Below are 22,764 nucleotides of genomic sequence, written 5' to 3'. Positions count from 1 at the left end.
CTTCCTCAATTTCATTTTTTACAAATATAAAAGGAAATAAGCAGGGGTTAGTTTATTCAAAAGGGGAGTTATAACGTAAGTGGATGGTGAGGAAGGGATGGAAAAGACAATAAATAAAAAAAAATTATTATCTAAAAAACAGTTTTAAAATAGAATACACCTTCATGTTTTAATTAAAATTAGAAATTCCGGGGTATTAATTATTGGGCTACTATCTTTTGATCTTATTGATCTACATCATGATTTTCAAATTCTTACTATAATTTCTTAATGTCGTAATGCCGGCCAAAACTACCCGTTTTAGACGATCCATAGTTGGAATTTCTCAATGAAGATCAGTGCATGTGCATTCGGAAATAATACGGCCCGAAAAAATTATTCGTTATTGTAACTACTACTTTTGATTTATTCATGATATACTACAGTAAATAAGAAAAAAAAAATTTGTTTAAAAAATTTGTCTAGGAAAAAATTAAGTTTTTTTCAAGTAAAACAAAATTCTAAAATAACCAGATAATAATACTGATACAATGAACACCGAAAATTGCTTATATTGCAATATACCTTTTACTGAAGAATTATGGTGTAAAGAATGTATAAATTCTTTAGAAAAATTAGCAGAAAATGGAAATAAAGAAGCAATGTTTAGTTTAGCAAACTGTTGTAATAATGGAAAAGGAACAGAAAAGAATTTTGAAAAGGCCTTTCATTGGTATCAAAAAGCAGCGGAAAAAGATCATATTATTGCAATGCTTAATTTAGTTAATCACTATTATAGTGGAGAAAAAACAGAAGAGAATTTTGAAAAAGCTTTTCATTGGTGTCAAAAAGCAGCAGAAAAAGGTCATATTGATGCAATATTTAATTTAGCTGCATGTTATAGAAATGGAGAAGGAACTGAAAAGGACTTTGAAAAGGCTTTTTATTGGTGCCAAAAAGCAGCAGAAAAAGGTCAAATTAATGCAATGTTTAATTTAGCTAATTACTATTATAATGGAGAGGGAATAGAAAAGAATTTTGAAAAAGCTTTTCATTGGTGTCAAAAAGCAGCAGAAATGGGTCAAATTGATGCAATGTATAATATAGCTAATCACTATTATATTGGAAAAGAAACAGAAAAGAATTTTGAAAAAGCTTTTTATTGGTATCACAAAGCAGCAGAAAAAGATCATATTATTGCAATGTTTAATTTAGCCAATCACTATCATAATGGAGAAGGAACAGAAAAGAATTTTGAAAAAGCCTTTTATTGGTGTCAAAAAGCAGCAGAACAAGGACAAATTGATGCAATGTTTAACTTAGCTAATTACTATTATAATGGAGAAGTAACAGAAAAGAATTTTGAAAAAGCCTTTTATTGGTGTCAAAAAGCAGCAGAAAAAGGCCAAATTGATGCAATGTTTAATTTAGCTGTATATTATAGAAATGGAGAAGGAACAGAAAAGAATTTCGAAAAAGCCTTTTATTGGTATCAAAAAGCAGCAGAAAAAGGCCAAATTGATGCAATGTATAATTTAGCTGTATATTATAGAAATGGAGAAGAAATGGAAAAGAATTTTGAAAAATCCTTTTATTGGTATCAAAAAGCAGCAGAAAAAGATCATATTATTGCAATGTTTAATTTAGGCAATCACTATCATTATGGAGAAGGAACAGAAAAGAATTTTGAAAAATCCTTTTATTGGTATCAAAAAGCAGCAGAAAAAGGTCAAGTTGATGCAATGTGTAATTTAGCTGTATATAATAGAGATGGAGTAGAAACAGAAAAGAATTTTGAAAAAGCCTTTTATTGGTATCAAAAAGCAGCAGAAAACGATCATATTATTGCAATGTTTAATTTAGCTAATTACTACTATAATGGAAAGGGAATAGAAAAGAATTTTGAAAAAGCTTTTCATTGGTATCAAAAAGCAGCAGAAAAAGGTCAAATTGATGCAATGTATAATTTAGTTGCATATTATAAAAATGGAGAAAAGAATTTAGAAAAAGCCTTTTATTGGTGTCAAAAAGCAGCAGAAAAAGGTCATATTGATGCAATATTTAATTTAGCCGCATGTTATAGAAATGGAGAAGGAACAGAAAAGAATTTTGAAAAAGCTTTTCATTGGTGTCAAAAAGCAGCCGAAAAAGATCATATTATTGCAATGTTTAATTTAGCAAATCACTATTATAATGGAAAGGGAACAGAAAAGAATTTTGAAAAAGCCTTTTATTGGTGTCAAAAAGCAGCAAAAAAAGGTCAAATAGATGCAATGTATAATTTAGCTGTGTATTATAGAAATGGAGAAAAAACAGAAAAGAATTTTGAAAAAGCTTTTCATTGGTATCAAAAAGCAGCAGAAAAAGATCATACTATTGCAATGTTTAATTTAGCTAATTACTATCATAATGGAGAAGAAACAGAAAAGAATTTTAAAAAAGCATTTTACTGGTATCAAAAAGCAGCAGAAAACGGTCAAATTGATGCAATGTGTAATTTAGCTGTATATTATAGAGATGGAGTAGAAACAGAAAAGAATTTTGAAAAAGCTTTTTATTGGTATCAAAAAGCAGCAGAAAAAGATCATATTATTGCAATGTTTAATTTAGCTAATTACTATTACAATGGAAAGGGAACAGAAAAGAATTTTGAAAAAGCTTTTCATTGGTATCAAAAAGCAGCAGAAAAAGGTCAAATTGATGCAATGTGCAATTTAATTGCATATTATAGAAATGGAGAAGAAACAGAAAAGAATTTTGAAAAAGCTTTTTATTGGTATCAAAAAGCAGCAGAAAAAGGTCATATTGATGCAATATTTAATTTAGCTGCATGTTATAGAAATGGAGAAGGAACAGAAAAGGACTTTGAAAAAGCATTTTATTGGTGTCAAAAAGCAGCAGAAAAAGATCATATTATTGCAATGTTTAATTTAGCTAATCACTATTATAATGAAGTAGGAACGGAAAAGAATTTTGAAAAAGCTTTTCATTGGTGTCAAGAAGCAGCAGAAAAAGGTCAAATTGATGCAATGTGTAATTTAGTTGCATATTATAGAAATGGAGAAGAAACTGAAAAGAATTTTGAAAAAGCCTTTTATTGGTGTCAAAAAGCAGCAGAAAAAGGTCAAATTGATGCAGTATATAATTTAGCTAATTACTATTATAATGGAGTAGGAACAGAAAAGAGTTTTAAAAAAGCCTTTCATTGGTATCAAAAAGCAGCAGAAAAAGATCATACTATTGCAATGTTTAATTTAGCTAATCACTATTATAATGGAGAAGGAATAGAAAAGAATTTAGAAAAGCATTTCATTGGTGGCAAAAAGCAGCAGAAAAAGGTCAAATAGATGCAATGTATAATTTAGCTGTATATTATAGAAATGGGAAAGGAACAGAAAAGAATTTTGAAAAAGCATTTTATTGGTATCAAAAAGCAGCAGAAAAAGGTCAAATTGATGCAATGTATAATTTAGCTATATATTATAGAAATGGAGAGTGAACAGAAAAGAATTTTGAAAAAGCCTTTCATTGGTATCAAAAAGCATCAGAAAATAATCATATTATTGCAATGTTTAATTTAGCAAATCACTATTTTAATGGAAAAGGAACAGCAAAGAATTTTGAAAGAGCCTTTTATTGGTATCAAAAAGCAGCAGAAAAAGGTCAAATTGACGCAATGTGTAATTTAGTTGCATATTATAAAAATGGAGTAGAGACAGAAAAGAATTTTGAAAAAGCTTTTTATTGGTGTAAAAAAGCAGCAGAAAATGATCATATTAATGCAATGTTATATTTATCTGCATGTTATAGAAATGGAGAAGGAATAGAAAAGGATTTTAAAAAAGCATATTATTGGTGTCAAAAAGCAGCAGAAAAAGGTCAAATTGATGCAATGTATAATTTAGCTGTATATTATAGAAATGGAGAAGAAACAGAAAAGAATTTTGAAAAAGCATTTTATTGGTGTCAAAAAGCAGCAGAAAACGGTCAAATTGATGCAATGTATATTTTAGCTATATATTATAGAAATGGAGAAGAAACAGAAAAGAATGTTGAAAAAGCTTTTTATTGGTATCAAAAAGCAGCAGAAAAAGATCATATTATTGCAATGTTTAATTTGGCTAATTACTATTATAATGGAGAGGGAACAGAAAAGAATTTAGAAAAAGCCTTTTATTGGTATCAAAAAGCAGCAGAAAACGGTCAAATTGATGCAATGTATAATTTAGCTGTATATTATAGAAATGGAGAAGGAACAGAAAAGAATTTTGAGAAAGTCTTTTATTGGTGTCAAAAAGCAGCAGAAAAAGGTCAAATTGATGCAATGTATAATTTAGCTGTATATTTTAGAAATGAAGAAGAAACAGAAAAGAATTTTGAAAAAGCTTTTTATTGGTATCAAAAAGCAGCAGAAAAAGATCATATTATTGCAATGTTTAATTTAGCTAATCACTATTATAATGGAGAAGGAACAGAAAAGAATTTTGAAAAAGCCTTTTATTGGTGTCAAAAAGCAGCAGAAAAAGGTCAAATTGATGCAATGTGTAATTTAGCTGCATATTATAGGGATGGAGTAGAAACAGAAAAGAATTTAGAAAAAGCCCTTTATTGGTATCAAAAAGCAGCAGAAAAAGATCATACTATTGCAATGTTTAATTTAGCTAATTATTATTATAATGGAAAAGGAACAGAAAAGAATTTTAAAAAAGCTTTTTATTGGTATCAAAAAGCAGCGGAAAACGGTCAAATTCATGCAATGTATAATTTAGTTGCATATTATAGAAATGGAGAAGAAACTGAAAAGAATTTAGAAAAATCCTTTTATTGGTGTCAAAAAGCAGCAAAAAAAGGTCATATTGATGCAATATTTAATTTAGCTGCTTGTTATAGAAATGGAGAAGGAACAGAAAAGGACTTTGAAAAGGCTTTTTATTGGTGTCAAGAAGCAGCAGAAAAAGATCATATTATTGCAATGTTTAATTTAGCCAATCACTATTATAATGGAAAAGGAGCAGAAATGAATTTTGAAAAAGCCTTTTACTGGTGTCAAAAAGCAGCAGAAAAAGGTCAAATTGATGCAATGTATAATTTAGCTGTATATTATAGAAATGGAAAAGGAGCAGAAAAGAATTTTGAAAAAGCTTTTTATTGGTATCAAAAAGCAGCAAAAAAAGATCATATTATTGCAATGTTTAATTTAGCCAATCACTATCATAATGGAGAAGGAACAGAAAAGAATTTAGAAAAAGCCTTTCATTGGTATCAAAAAGCAGCTGAAACAGGTCAAATTGATGCAATGTATAAGTTAGCTATATATTATAGAAATGGAGAAGGAACAGAAAAGAATTTTGAAAAAGCCTTTCGTTGGTGTCAAAAAGCAGCAGAAAACGGTCAAATTGATGCAATGTGCAATTTAGCTAATTATTATTATAATGGAGAAGGAACAGAAAAGAATTTAGAAAGGGCCTTTTATTGGCATCAAAAAGCAGTAGAAAGCAATAAAATGAACCATAAAAATGGCGTTGAATTTTGTAATGAATGCAAGCAACCAAATAATAATTACCAATGGTGTCAACAATGTAATGCTAAGCAATTTCAACAAGATTTTTCAAAATGGACTAGTAAAAATGAATTTATTAATAAATTTATTCAAGAAGCACAACTAAATGCTAAAAATAGTTACGAAATTTTAGAGTGGATACCTTATAATGAATTGTCAAATATTAAGTATTATGACAAAGGAGGATTCTGTGAAATTCATAAAGCTATCTGGTCAGATGGACCTATTTTTAGTTGGAATTTTGACAAACAACAATGGAATAGACAAACATATTATGAGGTTATTCTTAAAAAACTTAATAATTCATCAAGTTTAAATAATGAATTTCTGAATGAGGTATAGTATTTATATTTAATAGCATATTTTAATTCTTTGTGCAAAAGATTAATAATTTTTTGTTATTTACATAGTGGAAATATCATTATAATTGTCAGAAAAAATCATTTTCAAAATTTATACAGTTCTTTGGATTTACCCAAGATCCAAATAATTTAAATTATTTAATAGTAATGAGTTATGCAAAAGAAGGAAGTTTGAGAAAATGTTTATCTGATATAATTAAATTCAAATGGCAAGATAAGTTACAATTATTGAAAAAAATTATATTAGGACTTAAAGTAATTCATGAATCAAATTTAACTCATGGTGACTTTCATGATGGTAATATTTTAATATCAGATAATTACAATGAATTATTTGTTATTGATTTAGGATTATGTAAACCTATAAGTGATTTACAAAATGCTGATAATGATAATAATGAAATTTATGGAGTTTTGCCTTATATGGCACCTGAAATATTAAGGAAAAAACCCTATACTTCAGCAAGTGATATTTATAGCTTTTCAATGATAATGTGGGAATTTACATCAGGCATCCCTCCATTTGACCATGAAGGACATGATCATGACCTTATCTTAAGTGTTTATAAAGGGAAACGTCCTAAAATTGTAGAAAATACTCCAAAATGTTATTCAGATTTAATGGAAAAATGTTGGGATTTAAATCCTTCCAATAGACCAACTATAATTATGCTTGAAAATATTATATCCGAATGGATTAAATATATTAATAGATATTATGAAGTAAATAGGGATGACAAGTATCAATATGAAATACCTGATATTGACAATCAGTTAAGAAATGATATGCTTGAATTTGTAGAAGCAAATAAATCATTAATGCAAAAACAAGCAAATACTTCTAGTATTACTCAATCTTATTCTAATTCACAAGCATATTATACTGAAACTTCAATTCAAGAAGGGTCTCAGGGGTTTGATTGTATGATTGATGATCATCATTAATTCAATTAATTATTCTTCATTTGTTGGATTATTTATCAATTATTACTGTATATAGAAATCATTAATTCATTATTATTAGCATATATTGATACAAGTATGATAATTATGTTTATTTAGAATATTTAAGTTTAATATCCAATTCCAAACTTCAAACATTAAAAAAATATTGCCCTAACCCTAGGGAGGAGATAGAAATATAGTCCAGCCTTAAAGAACAGAACCATTACATCTAATACCTGTCTTGAAATGATGGGTAATCATGATAGGACCCCGAGCAATACTGAAATAGGTAACAAGAAATAACGCGTAGAATAGGCTAAAATAATCATGAAAATCTTTCCTTTTTTAGATAAATTTTGATAACGTTGGTAAGAAATATATTACTTTATTTAGTAACTGACTGACATTATCATAATTCCGGCCCTGAAAAAATGCGTAGAGCTAATAGTAAATTTTTGCCAATTTCCTATGACCTATTTATATATTGTTCGGGGTCCTATCATGATTATTGATCAAGGTTTTTTGTATTCCTATTTTCTGAAAATAAATCAAAATATTATATTTAGTATTGGTTAAGTTGTAATATCATGAAATTATTAACTAACATACAAAACTTAAACAGGATATAAAAAATTTGTATTTTAGCTTATTTTAAGTTGGATACTATGACCCAAAATAATATATTATTATTCAAATGATCTTTTAATAGAGACTGTAAAAAATGTCCATTTATTTAAGAAATATAAAATTTAACACCAAGACAATAAATTTGGAACAATTTAATCTAAGGAAATAAAGTATAAACAGCTAAAAAACAACAATTTTTAGACGAAAATGCAAAATTTGTTTATTTCATGCAAAACGTCCTTCACAAAAATCACAACTATTTCCTTTTTAAATCATCTTCACATTCCTTTTTGAACCCCTGAAGTGTTCTTATGAAATTGTGGGTCGCATGCATACTGCGACCCTTAGTTGCCGTTTTCCTAGTTAGCGAAAAGGAACTGATGATTTACATAGAAAAGAAATCGAAGTGTGGAATATGTATTAAATAGGGTCTTGCACAAAATCCAACTCTCATTCTGGATCCTAAAACTTGGGCAGATGATGATTCCAAAATGATGAAAATTTTTTACAACACTGTTTGCTTTTAATTGAATTTTTTAGTTTATCTAGAAATTCTCGCAAAAAGTTCAACAATTATATTGAGTTTTGATGGTATCATGGGGGGGCAAATGAAAGATTTATTGAATTCTTATTTGGAACCGGTGTGTCAAAATATAATGTTTTATGTCCAAGAAAAATAAGAATATTAAGAATGATGAAATTAAGATTGTTGATTCCCAAATTATTGATACCCAAATTGTTGATTCTAATATTATTTCAACCATTTAATAATGGGTTTATAAAGTACTAGTTATAAATGATGATAATTATGAGGAATTATATTTACCATACAAATTTGAATTATTATTAAAAGGAGGATTTACTCCTAAAAAATTTCATGAATTATGTGGTGGCATAGCTAATACCGTTACATTTATTAAAGTAAAAGGAAACTAAGAAATTCTTGGTGGATATAATCCTATGAAGTGGGAAACTACTGACAAATGGTGTTATACTAATGAAAGTTTTATTTTTTCTTTTAAAAATAAGAATATTAAAGATGCAATTTTAAGTACTAATATATGAGATGCAGAATTTGTATTAGATTATAGTGATACGTGTGGTCCGCATTTCGGCCAAGGTCTTAAATAGAAATAATAATTTTTTATTGTATAGAAGTGAAGTATGAGAGAAATATAAGAGACACTGTAAATAAATTTTCAATAGAAGATTATTAAGTATTTCAAATAATAAGAAGCTAAATATAAATAATTTCCTGTTAAATAAAATAATTAAAGTTCTATCTATATGAGACCAAATCTTGGCTTCTTTTTGATAATTATTAATCACGCTAATCACGTTTGTCAAATTCTTATTTATAAAGGATATAATGATAGACAGACTTAATGCTGTTACATTTTTGTAAATGAAATTCTTGGCAGTGGATTTAAAATTTTAGAGATATTTTAAAATTTTATTTAAGATGTGAATTAATAATTCGTATTTATTAATTTGTACTTATTAGATATTCTAATAATATGGATATAAATTTTGTTTTTCCTTGCGTGGTTTCACTCTTTTTTCAGCTCAAACTTTATTTATTCTAGAAGTAAAACAATTTTAATTTCAGTGTTCATAAGGATTTAGTGCTTGAAGACAAAGCGATCAAGATTTGAACAATGTCTGGAGTATTGCATTCCTCTAAAGAAAGCCTCCTTCCATTGATATACCTAAAAAAAATTTAATAATTAATTATTTTTTTGTTTATACCAAATTTCTAATTTTAATTCTCTTGTACCTCAAGATTATTTGAAAAATTTCAGGTAAAATATTTGTAATTTAATGGATTTAAGGTGAAAAAATTCCATCATTTCTTTTTGTTAACATCAGTTGATAATATTCTTTTATGTGCGCGAAATTTTTTTATGTGAGGGTCGTTGCCAACTTTAAAAATTTATCATCATACATTATAGTCAGTATCATTAAAAAAAAACACAGAAATTTATATATCTGATATTGTATGTAAATTTAAGTTCCGATCATCCTGTCGGATATTTACAATTTTTTCAATCCACTTTATAACGGTCACAGGACCGAATTATTGATGGATGAAAATGGGCCACGTAAGTGTGTTATCGTTCTGACGTTTTTGATCATGCATTAATTAATAACATCATAAATAAGCTTTCTATAAATTTCATTTTTAATCCACTTTATAGCTTTATTTAAACTTTACCTACAAAATATTTCATTTACGCCATTTTTTTACTCCACTTTATTATATCAATCATGTGTTATTGCTATGGCTAATGAAAATATCGGTCGATGAAAATCTGTATGATTCTATTGGGCTGAACGATAACTTCATTTAAACTTTTCCTATAGAATTTAATTTACACGGAATTACAACATATTTTTTGCTCCACTTTATTATATCAATCATGTATTATTAATATTCCTAATAATATCGGTTTATGAAAATCTGCATGATCCTATTGAGCTGACGATAAAAATATTTATAGTAAATATAGAAATACGATGCAATAATTTTTTTATAAATTTAAATTTTAAATAATGCTACTACTACTTAAGAATCAAACGGTCATCCATTTTATTTTGTTTCATCAATAAAAGTGACTTTCCGTTTTACAAACGCAATGTCATTAATGGTTGAGAGGCTGGCGAAGTAGAAGTAATGGAAGAACTTCGTCGAGAGTCCGATGGCAAATTGTGGAATTAATAATTTTAGATCCAAAATGAATTAAAATATATATGTAGTATAATTTTGTGATATATAATTAATGAGATTGTAATAAAAAAAAATACATATTATATTTAATAAGTATTATTAGATTTGTTTATTTATTTATTTTTTTATTTGACAATATTCAATTTTTTATAACGAATAAATTTCTAATAAAAGTTGTTTTTATATGTAGTAATATCTAAAACTTTTAATAAATGAATGTAAGATACATCTTCTCCAGTAACACCATCAAAAAAGCTAGTGATTTTGTTACATATGGCGCAGTTTGTGGCAACTGATCTATTTAAATATTTATCGCATTTAAGCTGTTATTTAAGCTTTTTTTTGCGTCTACATTACCAAATACCAAGAATACAAATTTTTTTTTAAAAATAAAAGTTAGCTTATTTTCTTTACAATAGTTATAAAATCTTTTAAAACAAAACTTGCAGAAAATATGAAACATTAGGTGATGACATAGTTTATTTTTAAATTAATATATTTTAATAAATTGAAATTGAATAAATTTATTGTTAAATTAATATTACATTCTATTTTAATAAAATAATTACTCTAATTTATTAATTTCCACTTTCCTTCACTTTCACAAACTTCCACATGCCACAGTTATGCTTTTTATATTACTTTATTAACAGAAATATCTGAAATATGTCTAGGATTTTTTCACGATGGGACTTTCATACTGAACAAATTCTAAAATTTTGGATGACAAATTTGAACAATTCAAGTTATTTTTAATAGCATTTTTCTAAATATTCCTTTTATGGGACTTCCAGCATTTTTTTATAAGAGTCTCATATGATAGGATAATATATTTTATTAAATTTAAATGTAAAGATTTAACAAACAAATTTCCTAATACTGACAAATTATGAACCTGTTCAAGAAATAATCAAAATTTTTTTTATTCTAGTATCTAACTCCACCCCAGGTAATTGCTTCAAAAAGAAATGTAGATTTGTAACATAATATATTTTTATTCTTTTTTTAATATTTGTATCTACAATGTTTTTTCGTTAATTGTTTAATCATATCAAACCCAAATCTTTTTCATTGGTTTTCCTTCTTTATCTTCATTTTCTTTAACTTCTTCAATTAATAATTCATCATCTTCATATTTCTAAAATGCAAAATGAAACTAAGATAAAAATCTATAACATGATAAATAAAATAAAGACATACCTGTGAGATAATTTTTTCAACAAATTCTATGTCCAAAGTAAAATCTGGTAAAATATCACCACCGTCTAAATCTTCCCATTTATGTTTTTGACGGGTAACATTTTCATCATCATCATCTTTTTCATAAGTCCAGATCATGTGATTCCTTGGATCAATTAACCATCCCAACTTTACAGAAGTACCCGTTGCAAAGTAATCATTCTTGAATCTAATATCAACTTCATTAAATATTGCTTCCTTTGAAACATTTACAACCTCAGCAACAAATATGGGAGTAAAAGGTTGGCCAAGAAAAGTCAAAAGCTGGGTTTTATTAAGTGAACTATAAATATTTTCAGGTATAAAAGCAATATGTGGTGCTCGAATCTTCTTCTGGCCACTAACACTAAAATTATAACCTCCTTGAGATGTGGTAACAATACCATTTTGACCAGTTTCAACATTCCAGTTACCAAGTTGTCTAGAAATTTCATGTACAACAGCCTCATTAGCAATTGGAGATTGTGAAATAGGAAGTAGCCTTCCATTTTCAAAGTTAATATGAGTTTTAAGATGTTCGTTAATGTATTCAATCTCCTCTGGGGTGTAAATATGGGTAAGATCCAAATTTTTTAAATCTAGTGAAAAAGAAATTTATTGAGTAGTAAATATTTTTTATATTTGCAAGTTCAAAATAGTTTCTTCACAATTGATAAAAGCACTTTACCGATTTCCTTTTTTGGTGGCATGATTTAAGAAAGTTACTAAGAAAATCTTATTAAAAAAAAAATATTGACGAAATAGAAAAAAAATAGAAAAAACTATAGAAAAAATGTATAACAATTTATATAAATTTTTTTTTTCATATATATTTTTAATTTGATACATTTTTGGTTAAATAAGTATGATAAATTATGACAAATTTTTTGTAATAGTTTAATTTATGATGACACTCTGAAACATAAGATATAAATCACATGAAACACATTCCAAAATTCCTAAAATTATTTGTTTGAATCATTCATTTTCTTTGTGACATATATCTTTAAAAGTCAAAGGTCATGAAGTATTAATAATAAAATTTTTAAACATAAAATATACAGTAATTGAATAAAAATTGATACTTGATTAAGTTTTTTACAGCTTGGACTAAATTTAACAAAATTAATTTAGTATACTAATAATTTTGTAACTTCAATAACTAAAGTTGTAATAACGTCATCGGATATACTATTTATTTTTACATATTTACTTTACATAAAGTAATCTAAAAAATTCAATATTACCTAAAATTTTCTTACAATTAATTTTTCAGAAGAATACTAAGAATAATGTACTAATATATAATTCATATTTAAGAGTATGAAACAATTGAAACATGATTAATAAATTATATTCTAAAGTAACTACGCACAACACAAAAATTATTTTACTAATTATGATTAATTAAATCGTGATGAGTCATGAATCATGAGATTTATTCCCATGACGTCATATTTTAAATAATATAATTATCATAAATTTTCTAATGAAAAATGGTTTGTCATTAGGCGTCAAACCACAAAAGAAATATTATAAAAGGAGATGATTTTTTCAATCCAAAAAAAAAACTCTACTCATTAAATTTCTAAACTCTACAAAAATTCTTCACTCTTTTTTTAAAGAAATTCTTATTAAATTTCTAAACTCTACAAAAACTCTTCACTCTTTTTTTTAAAGCAATTCTTATTAAATTTTTCTAAACTCTACAAAAACCTTCACTCTTTTTTTTAAAGAAATTCTTATTAAATTTTTCTAAACTCTACAAAAACTCTTCACTCTTTTTTTTAAAAAAAAAATTCTTATTAAATTTCTAAACTCTATAAAAACTCTTCACTCTTTTTTTTTTAAAAAAAATTCTTATTAAATTCCTAAACTCTACAAAAACTCTTCACTCTTTTTTTTTTAAAAAAAATTCTTATTAAATTTCTAAACTCTACAAAAACTCTTCACTTTTTTTTTTTTTTTTTTTTTTTTTTTTTTTTTTTTTTTTTTTTTTTTTCTTTTTTTTAAAAAAAAATTCTTATTAAATTTCTAAACTCTACAAAAACTCTTCACTCTTTTTTTTTTAAAAAAAATTCTTATTAAATTTCTAAACTCTACAAAAACTCTTCACTCTTTTTTTTTAAAAAAAAATTCTTATTCAAAAACTCTTCACTCTTTTTTTTAAAAAAAAAATCCTTAATATTAAATTTCTAAACTCTACAAAAACTCATTCACTCTTTTTTTTTAAAAAAAATTCTTATTAAATTTCTAAGCTCTACAAAAACTCTTCACTCTTTTTTTTTTAAAAAAAATTCTTATTAAATTCCTAAACTCTACAAAAACTCTTCAAATTTCTAAACTCTCTTTCTCTTAAAAAAAAAAATACCAAATAGATTGAAAAATGGAATTTTTGAAAGAAAAGTATAATAAATTGAATGAAGAAAATCTACAATTAATTGAAAAATTGGAAGAAATTACAAATAACCAAGAAAAAGAAAGGAAAGAGAATGAAGAATTGAAAAGGCAACTTCATGAAAAATTGGAAGAAATTACAAAAAACCAAGAAAAAGAAAGGAAAGAGAATGAAGAATTGAAAAGGGAACTTCATGAATTGCGAAGTAAAAATCAGTCACCAGTAAATAATGAATGGGGAAATGGAAATTGGGATAATTGGGAAAAAACAGAACCAGTAGAAAAATGTAAAAAATGTAATAGTAATTTGAAAAATTTTGAAGTAGAGATATGTGGGGCATGTAAATTAGAAAATAAAAAGTGTAAAGAATGTGAAAAAATGGAATGTAATTGTAAATTTGTAAAAGGGGCAATTAATTATTATACTATTAGGTTTAAAAATGAAGAAATTCTTAATTTAGAAGAATTAAAAGAAAGTATTAAGAGGGGAGATAATGAAATCATAATTGATTATAATGATAAAAAAGATAAAAATATTTTGAAAAAATCAAGAAAAATTAATATTAAAATTCTAAAAAGAAGAGTTGAAATTCATGAAAAATTACGCGAAGAATTTGGAGAATCAATTTTAGAAGAAGCATTAGAATATCGAAATACTGAATATGGGGGAATGGTTAAGCCAGCAGAAAATAGCACAGTAACTCAACAGTTTTCGAAAGCATTAATGGCATTTTATACGAGACATGGAGATAAAATAAAAATTTGTGGGGAATGTTGTTTACCAGTACAAGTAGAAGATATGGATGGAATTTTTTGTAAAGAATGTAAGAATATACCAAAAGAAGTAGAAGCAATAATTACAAAAGAAGTAATTGAAGTAATTGAAACAAGAGCAAAATGTCAGCGACATGGGGAATATGATGGAGAATATTGTAAAGAATGTGATAATGGAGAATTAACAGTATTTTGTAAAGAATGTGAAAATTATGGATTTAAAGGCGAATTATATAATAAAAATTTTTGGAAAAATCATTATTATAACTTAAATAATAGTAATTATGATAGTATGGATAGTACAGGAGGAATGTATTGTTTAAAAAAGAAAGAATATGTAAAATTAGAAAAAATTTCGAAAGAAACGGGGGATATGATTGAAAAAGCAGTACAGAAATTTTCAGAAGTACCAGCGAACGTAGCAATTAAAAAATGGGAAGAATATCAGAATTATGTAGAAAAAGGATTTCCAGAAGGAGCGACAGACATGAATACAATAGGGGGATTTATTTATGGAAATGGAAAACAACGAGAAGATATTGAGACTAAATGTATATGTTGGAGAGGACATGGATATTGTAAAAAGCATGAACATGAAATAGAAATTGATAGAAATTCTAAAAGATGTATATCATGCGAAAAGGGGTTAAGTTTACAGAATCAACCAAATCAAAGAAAGGAATTTGATTATTCGCAATGGGATCAAACGAATGATATTGATCAAAATATAAATTGGGGACCATCAGAAAGATCAACTTGGGGAGATGAAGTTAATGATACTTATGCAAGTAGAGTTCAAAATAGAAATAATAATCGAAAGAGATTTCCGTATAATTCAAAAAGTAACGAGAATTTAAGGGGAAATAATTATCAAGAACAAAACAGAAGAATTTTACAAAGACCAACATCAATGGGGAATTTACGACAGGGATTTGTAATGGACCAAAAAGAAGTTGATCGAAGAATTAGAATTATTCTTGATATGAGTAATACTAAAAAAGGAGTCATTAACAGAAAAGTTGAAGAACAAAATTTACCGTGTAAAAAATGTAATGCAGTAATAGGCGAATTTCACGTTTATATGGGAGTAACAAAATGTAGAAAATGTTTAGAAGATTTGGTAAAGAATCCAAGAACATGGGAATGTATAGTTGAAGAATTAAATGATATGAAAAATTCGGCAAGAGAATTGGGAATTAATCTTAAAGGAGTAACAAATTATCAAAAATTGAGAAGGGATGCAGAAGGAAATAATTATGTTAGAAGAAAATGGTAGGAGATTTTATTAGTTTTTAAATAGTGTGGGTTTTTTACTATTTTTATCAAAAAAATATTTTATTTATTATATTAATAATAGATGTATGGCTTTACTAAGATTTCTTAAGAATTTGATTTTTCATTTATATTATATTATATATTACTTATATGTATATTATATCATATATCTTTTATATCACATTATTTCAATAAATTATAAATATGATATTATTTAATTATCTAATTACAAGTTATTAATTATTATTACATATTACTCATTACGTTTAGTTCTGATCTTTTCATCAGGTGTTGGATGTTTTCTGTGTGTAATAATTGTATGGTTTTATCGTGAAATTTATTATCGTATCAATGAGTCACCCTTTGAGTCATCCTATACATGTATAAAAAAAATTATATTATATATATACATACATACATACATAAATTTTAAAAATACGCAAAAAAAATTTTTTCTTTTTTTTTCACGTGAACTTCAATTGTAATATTAACGTTGTATTAACGTAAAGAATAAGACATTTCGAAAATTTAATTGATAAATTTTATGGGAAATCTATCAAATAGCAATTACTGTATAATTTTTTTTTTTATGTATAGAGAAATGTAGAGTAAAAAAAAATAAAAAAATCGATTTTTGTTGCTTCGTGCGAGGTATTTTTTTTTTCGTGTATGAGAGTATCATAGATGGTCGTACAAAAAATACTGATCGGCGTAAATTCATCCGAGTTCTAAGTTAGTACTATTATGGAAATTTACTTAAAAAGGAAGTTTATTTCTCGATAATGTTGTAGTGTTGTGCGACATCTTGGCAGAAACTTAAACCTTTTAATGGGCCCTTTCATTAAAAAAAAAGAAGAAATTTTTTTCTTTCCTTTCTATTTCAGTTATATGTATACATACATCAAAATATGCATATGTTAATTAAATAGCAATGTTAAATGAAATTACGGATAGTATTGATATTTCTGAAGATGATGAAAATTTTTTAATAAACTTTTTAAAAGATTTTCATTATAAAATTATTAAAGAAAATGATTTCAATAATTTTGAAAAAAATTCGAGTGAGTGGATAAAACATATTCTTGAAAATAATAATAAAGAACCCGAAAAAGTTCTTAAAATGATGATAAATCATAAAGTAAGTAAATATTGGTTCACAAGTTTTATGGGATTTTTTTATCAATTTGGTATTGGTTGTGAACTAGATAAAGGAAAGTCAGTTGAATTATATTTGTTAGCTATTGGTAATAATAGTGAAATTAAAAATGATTCTTTAAATGAAGATTTTGATTTTGATCAATTAAATTATGATAAGGATACTTTTAATTATTTAACAAATAAGAATATTATTATTGGAAAATATTTATTATCAATATTTTATTATAAAGATATTATTTTAGATATTAATTATAAGAGGAATAAATTATTAAGCCTTGAAATATTGACCAAAAATAATGATTTAGAAGCACAATATAATTTAGCCGTTTGTTATCAAAGCGGTGATGGTGTTAAATCTAACTATAGGAAAGCTTTTGAATTATTTCTAAGTGCTGCTAAAAGGGGAAATCTAGACGCACAATATAATTTAGCAATTTGTTATATGGATGGAATGGGAACACAGAAAGATAAAAAAAAAGCATTTAAATGGTTTTTGAAGTCCGAAAGTAAACAGCTGATTACACAGAATAAAGGTGAAAGGAAAGAATTTGAAAAGAATTTAAAATTGGCAATAGCGAACGATTCAAAAGCACAAAATTATGTAGGATATTGTTATAACAATGGTAAAGTAACAAATAAGAATGAAACAAAGGCGTTGAAATGGTATTTAAAATCGGCAGAAAATGGAAATGCTATGGCACAGTGTAACTTGGGAATATCTTATCTATTGAATAATAAAATAACAAATAAAAATGACAAAAAAGCATTTGAGTGGTTATTGAAGTCGGCTATTAGTGGATATACTAATGGACAATGTATCTTAGGAATTTGTTATAACCATGGTATAGGGACGGATGTAAATGAAAAAAAAGCATTTGAATGGTATTTAAAATCAGCAGAAAATGGAAATATAATAGCGCAAGTTAATTTAGGACTCTGTTATAGAAATGGTATAGGAACAAATAAAAATGAGAAAAAGGCATTTGATTTGTTCCTGAAATCAGCTATTGCAGGATATGCTGATGGGCAATGTAATTTAGGATTTTGTTACATGAATGGTGTAGGAACGGATAAAAATGAAAAAGAATCATTTAAATGGTATTTAAAATCAGCAGAGAATAGAAATGAAATAGCGCAAAATAATTTAGGGAACTGTTATCAATATGGTATAGGAACAGATAAAAATGATACAAAAGCATTTGAATGGTATATGAAATCAGCTAATGCAGGATGTGCTAATGGGCAATATAATTTAGGAATATGTTATAGAAATGGCGTAGGAACAGAAAAAGATAAAGTAAAAGCATTTGAATGGTCAATGAAATCAGCTGAAAATGAACATGATAAAGCACAAAATTACTTAGGATATTGTTATAAAAACGGTATAGGAGTAAGTAAAAATGAAATGAAAGCATTAGTATGGTTCATGAAGTCAGCTGAGAATGGATATGCAATGGCACAATGTAATTTGGGAATATGTTATAAAAAAGGTATAGGAACGGATAAAGATGAAGTAAAAGCATTTAAATGGTATTTAAAATCAGCGGAAAATGGATATGCATTGGCACAATTTTACATAGGAGAATGCTATTATGATGGTATTGGAATTGATAGAAATATTCATAAAGCAATTGATTGGTACGAAAAAGCCGCAAATAATGGAATTAAAGAAGCAAAAAGTATATTAAATAATATTTTATCTGATATTCAAGATTAATATACGTTCTAAAAATTATAATACATATTTATTAAGTTTTTATATATCAAGATTTTATAAATAAAAACTTGTCGAACATTTGGCTTAGCAGCTAGTAAATAAAAAAAAAAAAATTTTTAAATTGATACACCGCAAGTGATTCTCATCGTACCAGCATTAGCAAATATTAACGGGCGGAGTTTCATGACGTTTTTAATTCTGCCCAAAATTCTATCCTAATTCTGGTAAGGTGACATTTACCAGCGGTGATATTTAGCAATACTCAATTTTATTAGTTAATTTCTCGAATTTCTCGATGTTCTAATTATTACACTGTGAAATGTACATTATGAAAAACTTTAAATGCTTAATATTTCAGGTAAAACTCGATAAATGTACCGTAATTAACCTAAATACCTAAATCCTAAATGGTATCGGGACATTTCGCCGAAAGCCATTTCGCCGAAAAATAATCTCTAGCCTAAGTTATTTATAATTTTGCATAATGTTGGCCCTATTTTTCGGCGAAACGTCCTTTCGGCGAAATGGCTTTCGGCGAAGTGTACCGTAACCCGATAAATTATGCAAATAAAAGCTACGTCGTGTAATAGTTACGGTATTTTAATGACTGGTTTATACCACGAAGTTATCATCCTGTATATAATTTTTAACTATCGAGACTTTTTGGCTCATCCCTTTAACTAGTATCCTCCTAACTAAACATCATCCGTAAAAATATCAATGAGAAAAATCACGGACGACTAACGTGGCATAATTTAATTCCTCCGTAAATCGATTGTTCTAAGCGAAAAGAAAAGTTACTTATTTAAATGTACGCAATTTTATTTATTTACTTTTATTTTATTATATAGACGTGGAACTGAGGGGTATACTTTTTAGGTAAATTACTTACTGATATAAAAATTCTCCGAAAATCACGTGACATTATTTACTTTTCTCCGCGCTGTACTACCTATGCAGTTTTTTGGCTCAGAAGCCTGTGTGACAACTCTTTCATATAACAAATAAGGATATATTAAACTTTTTGTTAATTTCTACTAAGTGTTAAAATACCAAATATTATTAATTATAATTAATTATTAATTATAATTAATTTGTTGAGCGTACTGTAAGTTAATTTAATAATGAGCGTAAAATAAAGTTAGAATTAACTTCTATAATTATTCGAAATAAATATCAAAATCTTAGTTTATAAAACAAAAATGAAATATATTAATAGCGAAAAGAAAAAGAAAAATTCTTCCCGTTTCAAACGAATTTTTACTACATACTATTTTGGCCAGGAGTTTTACTATGTAACATATTATTAACAAAGTTTCTCACCGTCCAAACGAATTTTTACAACATGCTATTTTGACCAAGAGCTTTACTATGTAACATATTATTAACAAAGTTTGCTATTCTGGTATTGAAGTTTCAAAGCTTATGCGTCTATGAGGAAGATTTCTCCTGGTTGATTTTAGTTATTTTTTAATAAAACCAATGACATGCCACTATGCAAATAACATGTCATTATCTTGTGTTGATCGACATATGAAAGAAACAAAGTGACATGTTGTTTTTACATGCTTTGTATCGTACGGCACGGCCACGCCATAGTTCCTGAACAACAATACGCCTTTAATCAGCATATGCCGTATGACGACTGTTACACAACTCCCTTTGATGTAGTAACACTGTAGGTCTGTAACTGAGTACAAAAAAATTAATATAAATAAACAATGAAACATTTATAATGAGGCTTTATCATTCAAATACCCTAAAAAAATTTCTAGAAATAATGAGAGGATATTCGTTAGAACAAGATTTGAAATTGCTAATAAATAATCCAAAGTATAGCGATATAACAATTTTATGTAAAAATGAAAAAAATTTATATAGTTGTAGAGCTATTTTAGCAGCAAGATCCGAAGTATTTGATAGATTACTTTATAATGGAATGAAAGAAAGTTATGAAGACAAAATTTCTTTTCCTACGATAAATTCTTCCGAAATGGAAATTATATTAGAATATATTTATACAGGGTCAGTTAGTAAAAATTCCATAACGAAAGAAAATATAATCGAAATTTATTGTATCGCGGATTATTTTCAACTGCCAGAACTTCAAAATTTTATTACGGAAATTCTTAAAAATACTTTGGAAAATAATTTTTCAAATTATACAAAAAATTATTCGCCAGAATTATTATCTAAAGCTGTAGAAGCAATAATGTTATCAGAAACTAACATTCTTCTAAATTTATTGGTTGAAGAAGTTGCAACTATTCCATTAAATAGTATTGAATTTGGCCGATTGTCTATTACAGCACTTGAATATCTTTTATCTTATACGTTTGATAAAGAAATACCTTTTGTAACCTCAGAATATGAAGTTTTTCGATATAGTGTTATTCTAACAGCAAAACAAGTTTCAAGTAACGCATATAAAACTCTCAAGAAACAGTTGCCAACTTTAGAACAAATAGAAAACTCTGCCCAAGTAGAAGTAGAAGATAAATTCATTGTCGATCATCAGAATGTTGTCGACGAGTTGGAAACTTTGGTTAAATATATCGATTTCAGGCGAATAAAAGATCAGATTTATATCATTGAATCACTAAAAATTATTCCAAGCGAAATAATTATCAGTAGTAAAGAATTAGATTTAAATGATATTCGAGGAATACCAATCTATAGAATTAATGAATCTGATTATGCTTGGGATGAGTCAGCATGTGGATCAAAACTTACTATTATGGATAACGAAAAAGTTGTATGTGCGTCAGATAGTTGTGTTTTACATCAAAATGTTAGAGCTAAAATAATATTAGAAAATAAGGGTATTTTTGAATGGGATATCATTATTATGAAAGTGTGTTTTTATGCTTGGGTTGGAGTTTGTGCATCAGAAAAATTTGATTATGAAACTTTTGCGGGAGGTCAATCTACTGGATGGGTATTAGGTTCTCATGGTTGTTGTTATAATTCTGGAAATTTGGTAAAAGATTATTGTCCACCATTTGGAGATGGTACAAAAATTACAGTTCATTTAAACATGAATAAAAGAACTTGTTCTTTTACAGTAAATGGTATAAAGTATCCGGCAGTATCAGAATGGAACAATTTACCATCAAAACTTTACCCGATAGTATCAGTAAATCGTTCTGGTTGTTTTCAAATTCAATCTCATCAAAAAATTTGATTATCGATTATAAATTGGAAGGGAGCCTATTTATTATACAGATTAGCAATAATATTTTTTTAAATACAGTCAACCCCCTGTATAGTCACACCATTAGACTGATGTGACTATACCTGGGGTGACTATAGAGGGGGTCGACTGTATGTTAAATTATCATCGTAAAAAAGAATAATTTAAATAAAATTGTATTTTTAACTAACCTTTGTCATCAGATAAAAAAATTTCTTTTACAAATTGTTAGAACAATAATAATTTATATGAATTAAAATTTCGGACTTGTGCATGTGGACTTCAATGAAAATATTCCATAATCGTTTATAAATCTTTACGGCGCACCCCGATATCCGTTCGTCTTCACTCAAAGACATCCCGATGATTGAATCTATAATGCAAAATATTGAATCCATTTATCAAATGGAAATATACCAGTCATAAATTAATAAATAGGATTTAAAATTTATACGCAGGTGCGCAGCAGCCGTAGCACCCCTATATTATATTATATGTAAAAGCCAAAATTAGTATACTAAACCCTTGTTAGTCTTATAAGTAAAGTTATAGAGCAGGCTAAAATACGATTAGGACGTGCATTTTAAAAGTTCTATGATAAGTACATAAGGTTTACACCGCGTTTATTCAAAAAAAAAAAAACGAAATTTATGATATCACGTGATCACAAATGAGCAATCCATGAAGGCGCAGCATTGCCGTAGACTAAAAATATTACGCTAACGATTTTTGAAATTTTTTTTTACACATGACTGATTTTATTTATTTTAGCTAGTACAACACACAGTACGAATAAAAAATTATTTACAAAATAAATTTGTTTTTCTATCA

At 26.7% G+C, this 22,764-nt stretch overlaps 6 protein-coding genes across 6 annotated transcripts; 5 read left to right on the top strand and 1 right to left on the bottom strand.

Annotated features, from left to right (window-relative positions):
* Positions 1-530: 530 nt before the first annotated feature.
* Positions 531-3,326, top strand: OCT59_024779 (uncharacterized protein; the record flags this gene model as incomplete). The annotated part of the gene is made up of 1 exon (XM_066133944.1): positions 531-3,326. One exon carries the CDS (start codon positions 531-533, stop codon positions 3,324-3,326), a length of 2,796 nt encoding a protein of 931 aa, XP_065991665.1.
* A 221-nt stretch (positions 3,327-3,547) lies between these two features.
* Positions 3,548-6,846, top strand: OCT59_024778 (uncharacterized protein; the record flags this gene model as incomplete). The annotated part of the gene is made up of 3 exons (XM_066133938.1): positions 3,548-5,558; positions 6,047-6,395; positions 6,615-6,846. 3 exons carry the CDS (start codon positions 3,548-3,550, stop codon positions 6,844-6,846), a joined length of 2,592 nt encoding a protein of 863 aa, XP_065991664.1.
* Positions 6,847-11,252: 4,406 nt separating this feature from the next.
* Positions 11,253-12,129, bottom strand: OCT59_024777 (uncharacterized protein; the record flags this gene model as incomplete). Its single annotated transcript, XM_025330183.2, has 3 exons — positions 11,253-11,339; positions 11,402-12,018; positions 12,108-12,129. 3 exons carry the CDS (start codon positions 12,127-12,129, stop codon positions 11,253-11,255), a joined length of 726 nt encoding a protein of 241 aa, XP_025183164.1.
* Positions 12,130-13,805: 1,676 nt separating this feature from the next.
* Positions 13,806-15,866, top strand: OCT59_024776 (uncharacterized protein; the record flags this gene model as incomplete). The annotated part of the gene is made up of 1 exon (XM_025315270.2): positions 13,806-15,866. One exon carries the CDS (start codon positions 13,806-13,808, stop codon positions 15,864-15,866), a length of 2,061 nt encoding a protein of 686 aa, XP_025183165.2.
* Positions 15,867-16,672: 806 nt separating this feature from the next.
* Positions 16,673-18,834, top strand: OCT59_024775 (uncharacterized protein). The gene has a single exon (XM_066133916.1). The coding sequence runs from the start codon at positions 16,797-16,799 to the stop codon at positions 18,738-18,740; it is 1,944 nt and encodes a 647-aa protein (XP_065991663.1). The 5' UTR covers positions 16,673-16,796; the 3' UTR covers positions 18,741-18,834.
* A 1,686-nt stretch (positions 18,835-20,520) lies between these two features.
* On the top strand, positions 20,521-21,924 carry OCT59_024774 (uncharacterized protein; the record flags this gene model as incomplete). Its single annotated transcript, XM_025310347.1, has 1 exon — positions 20,521-21,924. One exon carries the CDS (start codon positions 20,521-20,523, stop codon positions 21,922-21,924), a length of 1,404 nt encoding a protein of 467 aa, XP_025183166.1.
* Positions 21,925-22,764: the final 840 nt, after the last annotated feature.

This window comes from Rhizophagus irregularis, chromosome 5 (assembly GCF_026210795.1).
Source record: "Rhizophagus irregularis chromosome 5, complete sequence".
NCBI lineage: Eukaryota > Fungi > Glomeromycota > Glomeromycetes > Glomerales > Glomeraceae > Rhizophagus > Rhizophagus irregularis.
This window is presented reverse-complemented; position numbering and strand designations above follow the sequence as displayed.